Below are 12,444 nucleotides of genomic sequence, written 5' to 3'. Positions count from 1 at the left end.
GATCAAAACTTGCCATGATTCAGTGATTTGATTCAGTGGTTTGACATCTTAATTTGATTTGTGGAAAATTTTAAAATATAGTACACTAACATAAAAATCTTTTACTAATCTTCCTTCTTTTACCATAATTTGAAGGTTTTTCCTCTCTACCTATTTATTCCTTGATCCATAATTTTCCTATTTATTTTACACTGGCATAAAAACAATTTACAGGTAACCATGGATGAGAATCCTCAAGGGCAGGAAACAAAGCCAAGTGTTGACAGCAAACTTCTATGTATAATGTAGTTTGTCTCTAAGGCAATTTCTTTGTTACTTAGAATAAGACGCAAGTTTTGTTACCAAATAATCTGTTTTTGAAAGTGCCTGCCAGTGTGGGTCCTGGTTGGGATTAAAACTTGCCATGATTCAGTTTTGGTTAGACAACTTAATTTGATTCATGGAAAATTTTAAAATATAGTAAACTAATACCTTGCCAACAAATTTTGTAAACCTGGTGAGACCAAGCCATTGTTATACTAGGAATAATTTATTAATTAATAGGTTATATTACCCTTTGTCTCCCTAAGTTAAAATATTTGTAGTTTCATGTCATAAACATGTTTCATGTATGTTTCATGTTTCAGTTTCATGTACTTAAACTAACATGGTGTCGAAGACCTTGATGGCTCCATTTTCTAGTTTACAGGACATAAAGCGTGTTCAATCCTCTTCAACCTGGACGGTGTAAAGATTTGTCGTACTAAACTTAAAACACAAATACATCAAACAGTGGTAACGATTGAAAATCTTGTTGGACAACGTGTGGGAGCAGCCGGTGGAAGTTCGGTCATGATATATATGTCCGCGATGGTCATGAATAATTTAATTTGAATTTGAAAGTATCATGTTGTGTAATATTTGCAGACTCAACAAGACAATTACTTTGTGTCATCCCAGAAGAGCAAGCCCAGCCTGTTTGGTCTGCCTGTGATAGTTCCCTGCTGTGACAACACCACACACCAAGACTTGTACCAAGCAGTATGGCTACAGGTGGCTAGACTGGTCTCTCCGTTACCTCCCTCCGAGACTGCTCCTCCCAACCACGCCATGGACTGGTAAGTAAGGCTCATAACGAGTCAAAGGAGCTAAGGGGATAAACATTAAAGAGATTTGTCCAATTATTTTATTAGGAGTTTTAAGGGATAGATTTCACCTAGCTTATTTGAAAAATAAGGGAGTCTAGGGGCTAATAGATGATTAAATACCCCCGCCGCAGCAAACCTGCCGTCTAAGCAAATTTCCATTTGGCTGAATCGATTTTCAATTGATCTATTTAAATAACATTAGGTTTAACGAGTACCTAGGTATGCTGCTACAAAGGAAACTAATAAAGTGTGTTTTTAGTAAAATATTGATAGCTTACTATAAAATAAATAAATTTGCCAAGTTTGATTAAAATATATCCATAAACAAGCAAACTACAACATTTGGCAATATTCTCCATAAGAATAACATGGGAATTTTAAATTTACCATTTTTTTTAGTTTTCTCCGTAACCAATAACCGTACAAAAACACTTTGATATACTGAATTGTTTGTTTTTTTAAGCTCTTTAAGAAGGTTTAGAGAAAAATTGGGAAATTTTGTGTTTTGAGGGTCAAAAGTGAGAAAAACCAATTTTTACCCCATAAAACCCCCCATAAAACCCTGTTCCCATAGTCCGATCATGCTGGATCGCGAACTCATTCAAGTTTATCCCGCCTTACACCTTCAAACCAAATTTCATCAAAATCGGATAAAAATTACTCAAGTTATCGTGTTAACGGACACATATATATATACATATATAAAAATTTGAACGAATGGAGTTTTTGGCCTCTGGGGACATCAAAATGAAAAAGTAAATCGGTCCCGGGCCTAAGTCTTACCATGAGACCTACGGTAATAGCTACTTCCCTATAGGGAAATTCGCTAAAAGGCCTCAAAACATAAAATTTACATATTTCTGGTAGGTAATCATTCTTAATACAGTATAGGATTTCTTCTGAGAGTATATTCAAAGCCGCTTTCATAAATGGGCCGGGTGGGTTTGGGCCCTCCCAGGGGCGCAAGGAGGTGGAGAGAGGCGCAATTATCTCACAAGCCCAAAATACATTGCATGCAAACCGCAGGCCTGAATATATTGAATAGAAATAGAATATTATTATATTATTTATTTTGTCCTAGGACGTTATGCACTAGCCCGGGATTGTTTTTCACATTACTTCAGGCTAGGCCTAGGGGTTGTGGTATTATTGCTTAGATAAAATCCATTGTTGATATGGCAGGATTTGAACCTGGGACCTCAAGAACCGAAGTCCCACGCTCTACCACTAGACCACCTCGCTCCCCCAATATTAATGTATTAAATTGAACATTAATTATTGAATATTAATTGTTTTATTGTTATATGACCTTTTTTGTATCTATTAGATCTTGGAATCTAAATTTCTCAAATAAGCTAGAGGAACCCTTAACTCAGAAAAGAATTCCTAATCAGCCAATTTGTTTTTATTTAATATAATATAACCTTCTTTCTTAAATTATAACCTAGCTTTTTTTGTTAGTAATCACTAATCATTCATAGCTTAGTTCCCATTTGCTACATCAAAATACTGCTGAGAAGAGAGATATTTTTGTTTTGTTACACCAAATTCTTGGAGCATTATGTAAGATGTAGAAATAAAATCCAGCTTACAAGTATATTTTAAACACAAAATTTTAATATTAAAATAATGACTGGAATTTTTTTAAGTATTGGGTTTTAACAGTCAGACAATTGATAAGTGCATTCCTGGTCTGGAAACGTGCTCTCGAGCCTGGGCTCCTACCTCCGTGTTCTACATCGTCTACCAACCAATTGTAAAGAAACGAATAGTGTATAATTAAAGTAAATAATTATACTTTGCTTCTTAGGATGCGACACAAGTGTCAAAATGTAGATCAAACTTCACCAAACCAAGTACTTCACGTAACTGCCAACCATATGGTAATCCTATGAATATTTTCCCCGTACTGTACATAAGTACAGCCTCCTCTAACACAAGGCCGCAACCAACAATGTGGCAGCACTGCATTCCCCTGCCTTTTGCCATGGTAATAACAAACCTGTAAACATTAGCACTACACTGATGCTCCATATGTTTTAGTGTGTTCTACAGCTGTCTCAGTTGACGCTTTGTCTTGCCACGGCCTTGTATTAGTGGAGGCTCTGACATAAGTCATTGTATGATTATCTTCATATAATTCAAACCTTGTTTGTTTCAGTGATGACAGTCTAGGTTACGAGTTCCCGTTTGTACTCAAGGCAGTGAACAAAGATGGGTTTCTTTGCGCCTGGTGTCCCTGGTACAGGTAAGGCTGGTCATTGGTCAATGAGTTAATGAAAAACAATGGAGGAAACTATATTCCAGTCAAATTGTGATTTAAATATGGGCCATGCTGTTTTGAATATGCTTTTAAATAAATAAGTTTGAATATGATTGTATTTATTGCAAAAATTGTGTAAATTGAGATTGACAGTTATAATATTTTATTGGCTTTTGTAATGCAATGTCGTTTGTTAAAATAAATACTACAAACATAAAGTGTCTAAGTGAACGCTGAAGCAAAATTTGTTGTAACCCTCAAAAGCCATTCATTGTATTTACCCTGATGGTTTGTTTACATTGTTATAAAGGAATAATCCAAACCCCGATATTGTTTCTTTTTAAAATTAACCTGTTAGAAAATATCCAAAATTGTTAGCCCGATGAAAAATTCCAACTGAGTCTAGTGTCAAGTCTGTAACCTTCTCCAACCTCATAGCTTCTCAGTCATAAATGAGAAAAGCTGAAGCTATAACATGGGTATCTGAGAAATAAAACCTGTCCATCTTAGTCCACAATGCTAACTACTATCTTATTCTAGTTCAGTCATGAGTGCAATCGATATAACTTGTCATTTAACTACCTCGAGTTACTTTGTTCCTAAATTATTCTCTAAGTTTTGAGTCAGAGGTGAAATTTTTCACTTAACAGTTTGTTAACCCTTTGAGGTGGAATTTTTTTTTTCGGCGAGTATAGGTTGCCATTTGAGCAGTCGGGAAAATGGCTTCAGCAAACCTATACTCGCTATACGACTATTAAAATAATCTTTTTTATTTTAGATTTTTTTTTCTTTGTGAGTATAGGTTGCCATTTTCGAGTAGTCGGGAAAATGGCGGGCGGCGACCTATACCACCATTCAGCCGCAAAGGGTTAAAGGGTTGTATTCAACATTGTAATGCGTTCGTGAATATCTGTTGGCCCGTTCTTACAATCCTTGTATTACATTAAAATAAGAAATTGGAAACATTTTGTGGTGTTAAAGGGTTGTAAACAATGTAATGCCTTTGGACAATTTTTTGGACTGTTTTTTAGGATCCTTGTATTACACTAAAATACAAAAATTGAAAACATTATGTGGTGAAAACTAACATTGATCTTGTAAAAACAGATTTGATATTTTGCAGGTTTTGTCGCGGATGTCGAATTCAGTGCTGCGATACGGAGTTCAATTTTTCAAGTAACTATCTGGCCATTGACTGGGACCCAACTGCCTTACATCTGCGTTACCAAACTGCTCAAGAGAAGGTAACTACAATTCCAATCCTTGGTTAGAGTTTTATTCTCTTTTAAGTATAGTGTATTTCCTACCACTGCATAACAATGATGATATTGCCACACCTGTAAACAGTACCCAAAATAGCCCATTTCCGCTTTATTCATTCTCGCTCGCTATATCAGCTGATTTTACTGTTGGTATTTATACAAACCACTAACATCCAATAAGAAAATAAAATTACCTAAAAAAAGCGAACACAACCAAAATGACATCTTATATAGGCCTACAACTAAAATGCTAATCTGTGTGCTATGATATGTTATAGTGGTAGGAAATATCTTGTGATAGGGGTGGCTTGATTGAAGGGCAATATGACATGGAAGAGCTTTAGTTTCAGAAAGATGATTGCAACTTGCTATACAGAACAAGGTACCAAAAGTGTATTGCATTGTTGTTAATTTTTTACATTTCATGAGCTTATAATTTTGCGAAAAGATCATTGATTGTTTTACATGGTATGATTGTTATTTTTCTTTTTGCAATAACTTTCCAATGTTCCGTTTTCGTTTAGGGATAAACACAATGCTTACTTCTTTCGTTTTGTTCGGCAAGCTGTATAAAGTTCACAACATAATTGCTACGTCCACTTCCACCACTTTCTCGTCCATTTTTGTAAACAAACACCCCACACGCACTGTGTTTTCACTACACTGATCTACAGGGGACTAACCGATTTTATGTTACCTCCAGCTTTTTGTCCTTTGAGACTACCGTAAACCGAAGCAACATTTTTGTTTTCTGACAAAACGTCTTTTGAAAAAACGTTTTGTCTTGCCATTGTGCCTTACAAGATGATCATTGTAGCCTTAGAAGTTAAAGAACCAGCTACGTGATGAATTGTAAATTATTCGTTCAAACAATCAGGTGGTAACTTTTCAAACTTGCAAAACCCCAGTCTGGTTCTACCTTATATACAAGGTTGATGATGGAGATGATCCTGTTTTCCCAGGTTGTTGAGGAGCACAGCAGTGTACAGACAGTGCGGCAACTACAATTGGAACCAATCAACCTAGACTATTGTCTGGAAGCTTTTACCAAAGAAGAACATCTCGGAGAGGAAGAAAAGTACTACTGTTCGAAGTGCAAAGAACATCAACTCGCCTGCAAGAAACTAGAGATTTGGAGGCTTCCTCCCATCTTGGTGAGTCATCAAAATCTAAGGAATTTTTTTAGGTCCTAAAAGTAGTTCTCGAAACATACAATCATTATTATTCGATTCACGCAAAAAATTCACTTTGCCTGAATAAGTTTTAGCGAATTTCCCTTTAGGGAATGTAACTATTACCGTAGGTGGCACGGTGAGACCTAGGCTCAGGACCGATTTAATGTCCCCAGAAGCCAAAAACACCATTTGTTCAAATTTGTATTTATACAAGTATATTGTGTATACATATGTGTGTGTGTGTGTGTGTGTGTGTGTGTCCGTAAACGTGATAACTTGAGTAATTTTTTGTCTTCTTATCTAAAAAAAATGTTCCTTGTGGCTTAAAGACTATCCCAAATAAACAAAACAATATGATAATTTATGTTCCTTCTTCTCACTGATATATTTATGCAGTAGGTTTAAATATTAGCAGAATGTATTCATGTTGTTTGTCTATCCCTCCATACATTACCATTCTCTAAGGCAAACTACTGAAATCCATCTCTCTCCTAAATAATTGCTTGATTATTTAGCACTCTAGATTTCCTTAGCTTGTTAACTACCTGTGGCAATTTCTTGTCGTTTTTTTGGGTTCTTCTCTCAACTTTAATAATCTTTAGAATAAAATACAAATTAAATACTGTCCAAAATTTCTAATTTTAAAAATTCTAAGAAATGTAAACTAAATACTGATGTTAACAAAATAGTAGTGGGGACCATAACCTTACTATTTAAGAAACGTTATTCAAATACTTATCTGAAAGTATACTCCATTAATTAGGCAGTTTGAGGGGAAGTTCCCCTGCCACTTTTTGTTTGTTTAAATGTATGTTGCAGCTGATTGACGTTTTGATAAATATCAGCTGTTGAGCTGTTTCAATGGTAGGATCAAGAAGTGGAGGGGATAGATTTCTTCCCCTAAAATCACCAAAGTTTTTAGAACAAAGTACAGTACCAGCCGTATCATTGCTATTAAAACAAGTTCAAACATCTGTATTTTTTAGATTGTTCACTTGAAGAGATTTCAATACGTGAATGGAAAATGGGTGAAATCTCAAAAAGTTGTCAAGTTTCCGTTCGAAAACTTTGAACCCACTACATATTTGGCTTCAATACCCCGAGAAACGGTGATTAGACACAAGGCTTCTCTTGATCAAAAGTAAGTGTTTATTTGTGTAACTTAAACAACTTAAGACTTTTAACATATTTCATCACGAAACCAAATTTTTATAAATACATTATTTTAAATAGTAGCATCAACTGTGATTTGTATGTCCGTCCACCTAAGAGAAAGAATAAAGAATATCTTATAAAGGATGATTTTAGCTTAGTATATCTACATTGAATCTAATCCACCTGGATTATATACAGTTTTAGCTCTTTTTCTCTTTTATTTGATGATAAGCCAGTGTTATTGTTTCTTCTTATATTTAAAAATATACCAATGCTGCTGCTTCTTGTGGTTGTTTCTGGGTAGTAACCGAAGTGAAGAAGTTGTCTAGAATAGAAAGAAATTGTCTATTGTCAATGCGGGTTTATGATACATGCTCTAATATACTATTCTACACTCTTATGATAACTCTATATATTACTTTTTTAAAACCACTGTTGCATAAAAGGTCAAATTAATGTGTTAAATAAGTAATGAAATGAAATGAAATTATTTATTGACATTAACTATGTACAAAGTTCATGACAATCGTCAAAAGAAAAACAAAACAATCAAGATGGCTCTGGCAACTAAAATGAGTAAAACTCTAAACCAAAGTACTCTTCATGTTTATATAGGCAAGCCTGGGTTAAAGTAGTTTTTTAAACTTGTTTGAATTTTAAAACACACAGGTTTTTGATGGATGCAGGAAAGAAAATGTACATTTTAAGTCCTTAAACATACATATGTTCAGAACATTCAGTAAGTATTAATAAATAATTGAAATTCTTATCCAAATCAGAAACTGAACATTAACTGTATTTATTTAAGAATGAAGCTTTAGTGGTCGAAACTTAAATTGTACTTTTTTTTAAGTTTAAAAATAATATATACATTTTTTTTTTACAGAAGTAGTGATGACAAATCCAAGGCAACTACCTCAGAGAGCTCAGTGGAATCTGGTGGGTTTTTCTTCTTTATTTGTGAATTACTCATTTCAACTTTTCTGTAATGGTTTGGGTAATGTTTTCTGTAACAACTTGTTTAAGGCACTTGAAACGTCCGTCAAATCCTGCTAACATTTCCTCTAAATTTTTTTTTATATTCATATACTCTAATACGAGTAAGTTTTGTATGCTAGTTTGCAGAATTATTAAAGCAATGGCTCCAACAATTTCTTTTAAATTGTCAGGAATATGATATTTTTTTATAGAATAACCATAATATTTATGGTTTGCTGGTTTGCTCTGTTTAAGAATAATTGTTTTTGTGCAAATTTTTAGTTGATTTTGTTTTTATTTTTAACATTGGCCTTGTAGGTTTTCATGTTAGTTATGGAATAACAAAACAAATTAAACAAAAGAATCTTAACATGATTTCAGAGAAGCTAACTATACTTACATATTACTCAAAAAAGTCTTAGATCGACAAATTTAAGCAGGAAAGCATTGAGGCAGAATGCATGGATGCACAACTAAGTTACCCTAAGAAGAGAGTCCAGACAACTACCCAAACAATTGATAATACATAAACATGTATAGCAAAAGTACATATTTTGCCCCTCTGACGGGCAGAAGGCAGTGTTTTACTGCTTCTACTTGTTCAATGCAAAGGAGTTTCCTGGGAGAAGAAAAATATCAAGTTAATAGTATTGTGAAAGTTTTCTTGCGTGAGTTATTTGTGCATATGTCTGTCTCTTATTAATTTATTCCTTAGACAAGTGTTGTTTTTTCTTTTTCTCTTTTATATCTCATGTCCATTATAAATGCATGTTCTGTTGCAAGAAGAGATGAATCCACTGCAGGATTTCCACCAGCATCTGTTGAGTGAAGAGGCAGATCCGTTTGATCTACGATACAACCTATACGCCATCACGGTAAGTTGATGTATCATCTTTAGTGTCAATAATAGTCATTTATTCCATCTTTAAACAATACAATATTGTGATTGATTTAATCAAAAATAAGTAACTACATCCTAATCTTGGCTACATTGTAGTTGACAAGAGACAACATGGCATGCATATTCTAATTTAAGTTCTGAGCATCTCCACCCAAGAGTTAACCATAAGGATCTCAATTCAGTTTTCCAGACTTCTTAAACTAATACACAGAATACAGTAATATCACAGTAGCTATAAATAAATATCACAGATCGAGATTGGCTGTACTAAATGAATTGTAAAATCATGAAAACTACAAACATTAGACATACCGGTACACAGTGTAAATTATTGATAACTGAGATAGAATTTGTAACAACTGTGCTTATTATGGCAGTGTTCTCAGAGTACTCCTTTGATCCTGAAACATCAAACTTGATTCATTGTAGCTTTTGCTCCATGGTTGAAATGCTAGATTGTTTTTTCACTAAATATCTTCTTCAGACATATCAGCAGCAGCAAAATGTTGCAAATCAGGGAATTTAATTTGGCAAAGAAACCAAATAATTTTTATTCTTTGTCAATTGCCTTGTTAAAATCTTACAAACCATTGTTCTAAGGGCTGTAAATCCTCTTATACAAACAAAAATTCTATTGACGTGAAGTGTAAACAAATCTTCTTTTGGAAAACTTCAAAAGTAAAGAGTTATCATTTCCAAACTTAAACTCATAGCTATGCCTTGATTTAAAGCCATTTAATGTTTATGCCCTTCAGTTAAATTTTACATTTAATGTCCCTGTTTTAGCTTTTTTGAATCTTAAACATTATTTTTATTTAGCGTTATTAACATTACCGGTAACTTACACAGTTTTTTTTCACTAGAGATTTCCCATTAGAGATTAGTAGTGAATATAAATTTAGAAAAATGAACAACAAAAACTGTTAAATTTCACGTTAAATTATTTGTTATAGAGCCACTCTGGAATCCTTGGTGGAGGTCATTACGTGGCTTACGCCCAGAACCCAAATGGAAAGTGGTATTGCTACAACGACAGTAGTTGTAAGGTTTGTACTTACAAAATCAGTAATATTACTCGAACTACAGATTAAATCCTAGTTTTAATTTTTTTCCTCCCAGCTTAAATTCATTGATTTTGTTTGCTCCTTACACCACCATCTTCTTAAGTTTTGACCACTGATTGTCGCCTCTATAGTTAATTTAATCGTAGAGAGGTTGTCTGAAGCAATATAATGTTTACCAACCCAACCTTATAGTTTCCATTGAAAGATAGTTTAGCTTGTGTTTAAATTCTGAGAGTCAAGCTAGGAACTACTTAAAATGGCCTTTTGGTTGACCGGTCTTATTAGTGTGGTAAACATTTAGGTATGACCAAAAGCTTTAAAAATTTCAAAATCATTTCATATTTGTGTTCATGAGAATAAATCACTGAATAACCCATGGAATTCCAGGGTTTAGCTGGAAGGTTGTTTAATGTGCTGATTAATGAGTGATAAAACTACTACAGTAAAATCTTGCTAATCTTCATGTTCAGGACATCAGCAAGTTGCCTCATTCAGAAAAATCTTATGATGTTGTATTTTTTAAATGTGCATTGTCACTATTAATTATTTGTAAGGCATTCAATTCTATTTAATGGTGCAACTAGCAGATAGTGCTGATACTAGTATGGTTGGTTAACAATTGTTTTTATCTTTATCACAATCTACTGAGTGTACTACAGAGTGTCTGTTTTTCTGACTGCAGGAAGTTGTGGACTTGGACACTAGTTCTGCGTACATGCTCTTCTACGAGAGGAAGGGAATCTGTGAGTCGAGGTACATGCCTAACATCACAGGTCGACAGACACCTGACACAGTTGAACTAGATGAAGACTTTGAAAATGACTTCAAGAAATCGTGCTTACTCATGTAATCAAGACACTTTGTTCTCTCGTCATTATTTAATTTGTGATTGTTGTAAGTAAGATACTTTGCAAATTTTTATGAAGCTGGGTTCTTTCGAGCAATCTCAAGCAGTTGTTGTTTTCATATTTTAATGATCATATAATTTGTTGGTGTTATCAGTTCGTTATTTATTCAATAATTTATGAATTGTTGAATTATGTTTCAATTTTTGTGTTTAATGGATACAGTTGTTATTTGTACACTGAATTGTTTATGTAACGATTAAAACAATAAATTACTAAAGTTTAAGTCATGTATTGATACAGTTCAGTGATAAGTGTGAAGTTAAAAAATTATGTCTCAAAAATATGTTGAGAAATAAATTTGAAATTAAATTTTGCTTTTTTTATTCTTTAAATTGCTGTGTTATAAAATGTATCGGCCCGTATCAGTTAGCCAGAGCCCTTAAAGTTTGTAGGAAAAAAATAATGTTTAGTTAAGTTATAGCTTTCACCACAGCTGCTACTGTCTGGACTGAGATTTCAACATTTTCACTTTCATTTCATTTGTGTGTCATATTTTGTTAGGAACTAGGTATAACTGTTTTATACTCTTTGTTTGTATCACATAAAACGTAATTACTTTCCCACAGCTATGTGCCATCTTGTACAATTTTTCAATTGAATTATGTTATTCCTAGCTTAGTAAAAACTAAACTTTTGTTTCTCTATAACATTGCCCTCTTTAGGAAAGTAGTAATGCCCACCTATTTTTTAACTAACTTTTAAAATATGCCAAGTTGCCAATTATATCCTGTTGACACAAACTATTTTGGTTTTTTTGGGGGGGAGGGGTTTTAGAAAGGTTTTAGAAAGCTTCATCCGACACCTCCTAAAATCAAATTTAAGTATCTTACATTATTTAAAACTTAATACTGCCACTTTTGTATGTGTAATGAATTCTGTGTTTGTATAAGGGCTATCCAGAAAGTAGATTACGTATTTGTCTGTATCCGCTAGGGGCGAGGCTAGCGTGACCATCTTGGTGTTAATTTGTTATGCAGCTCAGTCGGCATCTAGCCGTGCTAGTAAGAGGTTTCTGCTGTACTCTGTTGAATTACTGTGGCAGTTTAAAATGTCTGTGTTAATTTAAAATACTGTGAACTGTGAAGTGTGTGCAAAAAAAAAATGAATGGACTCTTTGGTTACAGTTTGGCAACCAAGCTTTTTGGTTATGATCTTGTGCAACAAACTTCGCAAAATTTGTGGAAACCCCATAGAGAGTTCTGTTATTGTGAACTTTCGAGCTTTACGGACATCGGCATCGACTTTTTCGACAAGTTCGGCAGTCACAATGATGGGTCTTCCACTTCGCTCTTCATCGTAAACGTTAGTTCGGCCATTTTTAAATTTAATGACGCACTGACGTACTCCACCTTCAATAATAATGTTTTCCCCATAAACTTCACAAAGTTGCCGATAGTTTTCTATCGGTTTACAGTTTTTTGCAGTCAAAAACCTTACAACTGCACGCATTTCACAGTTCGCGGCATTTTCAATTAACACAGACATTTTAAACTGTCACAGTAACTCAACGAAGTTCAGCAGAAATCTTTTACTAGCACGGCTAGATGTCGACTGAGCTGCATAACGAACGAACACCAAGATGGTCGCGCTAGCCCCGCCCCTAGTGGATAC

At 34.1% G+C, this 12,444-nt stretch overlaps 1 protein-coding gene across 1 annotated transcript in view; it reads left to right on the top strand.

The window, feature by feature from the left end:
- LOC128984682 (ubiquitin carboxyl-terminal hydrolase 32-like) overlaps positions 1 to 11,765 on the top strand; it is a 101,059-nt gene extending 89,294 nt beyond the window's left edge. Inside the window, exons 25-33 of the mRNA XM_054404024.1 lie at positions 907 to 1,097; positions 3,289 to 3,375; positions 4,514 to 4,634; positions 5,615 to 5,806; positions 6,814 to 6,968; positions 7,869 to 7,921; positions 8,747 to 8,835; positions 9,815 to 9,907; positions 10,608 to 11,765. Of these exons, the coding sequence (XP_054259999.1) occupies positions 907 to 1,097; positions 3,289 to 3,375; positions 4,514 to 4,634; positions 5,615 to 5,806; positions 6,814 to 6,968; positions 7,869 to 7,921; positions 8,747 to 8,835; positions 9,815 to 9,907; positions 10,608 to 10,775 (1,149 nt within the window). The 3' untranslated portion in view covers positions 10,776 to 11,765. The remainder of the gene's footprint in view (positions 1 to 906; positions 1,098 to 3,288; positions 3,376 to 4,513; positions 4,635 to 5,614; positions 5,807 to 6,813; positions 6,969 to 7,868; positions 7,922 to 8,746; positions 8,836 to 9,814; positions 9,908 to 10,607) is intronic.
- Positions 11,766 to 12,444: the final 679 nt, after the last annotated feature.

The sequence above is a fragment of the Macrosteles quadrilineatus genome, unplaced genomic scaffold (genome assembly GCF_028750875.1).
Source record: "Macrosteles quadrilineatus isolate MER2022 unplaced genomic scaffold, UCM_ALF_1.0 Scaffold_1__1_contigs__length_201487025, whole genome shotgun sequence".
NCBI classification, from domain to species: domain Eukaryota; kingdom Metazoa; phylum Arthropoda; class Insecta; order Hemiptera; family Cicadellidae; genus Macrosteles; species Macrosteles quadrilineatus.
Note: the sequence above shows the minus strand (reverse complement) of the source record. Positions and strands in the feature narration are given on the sequence as shown.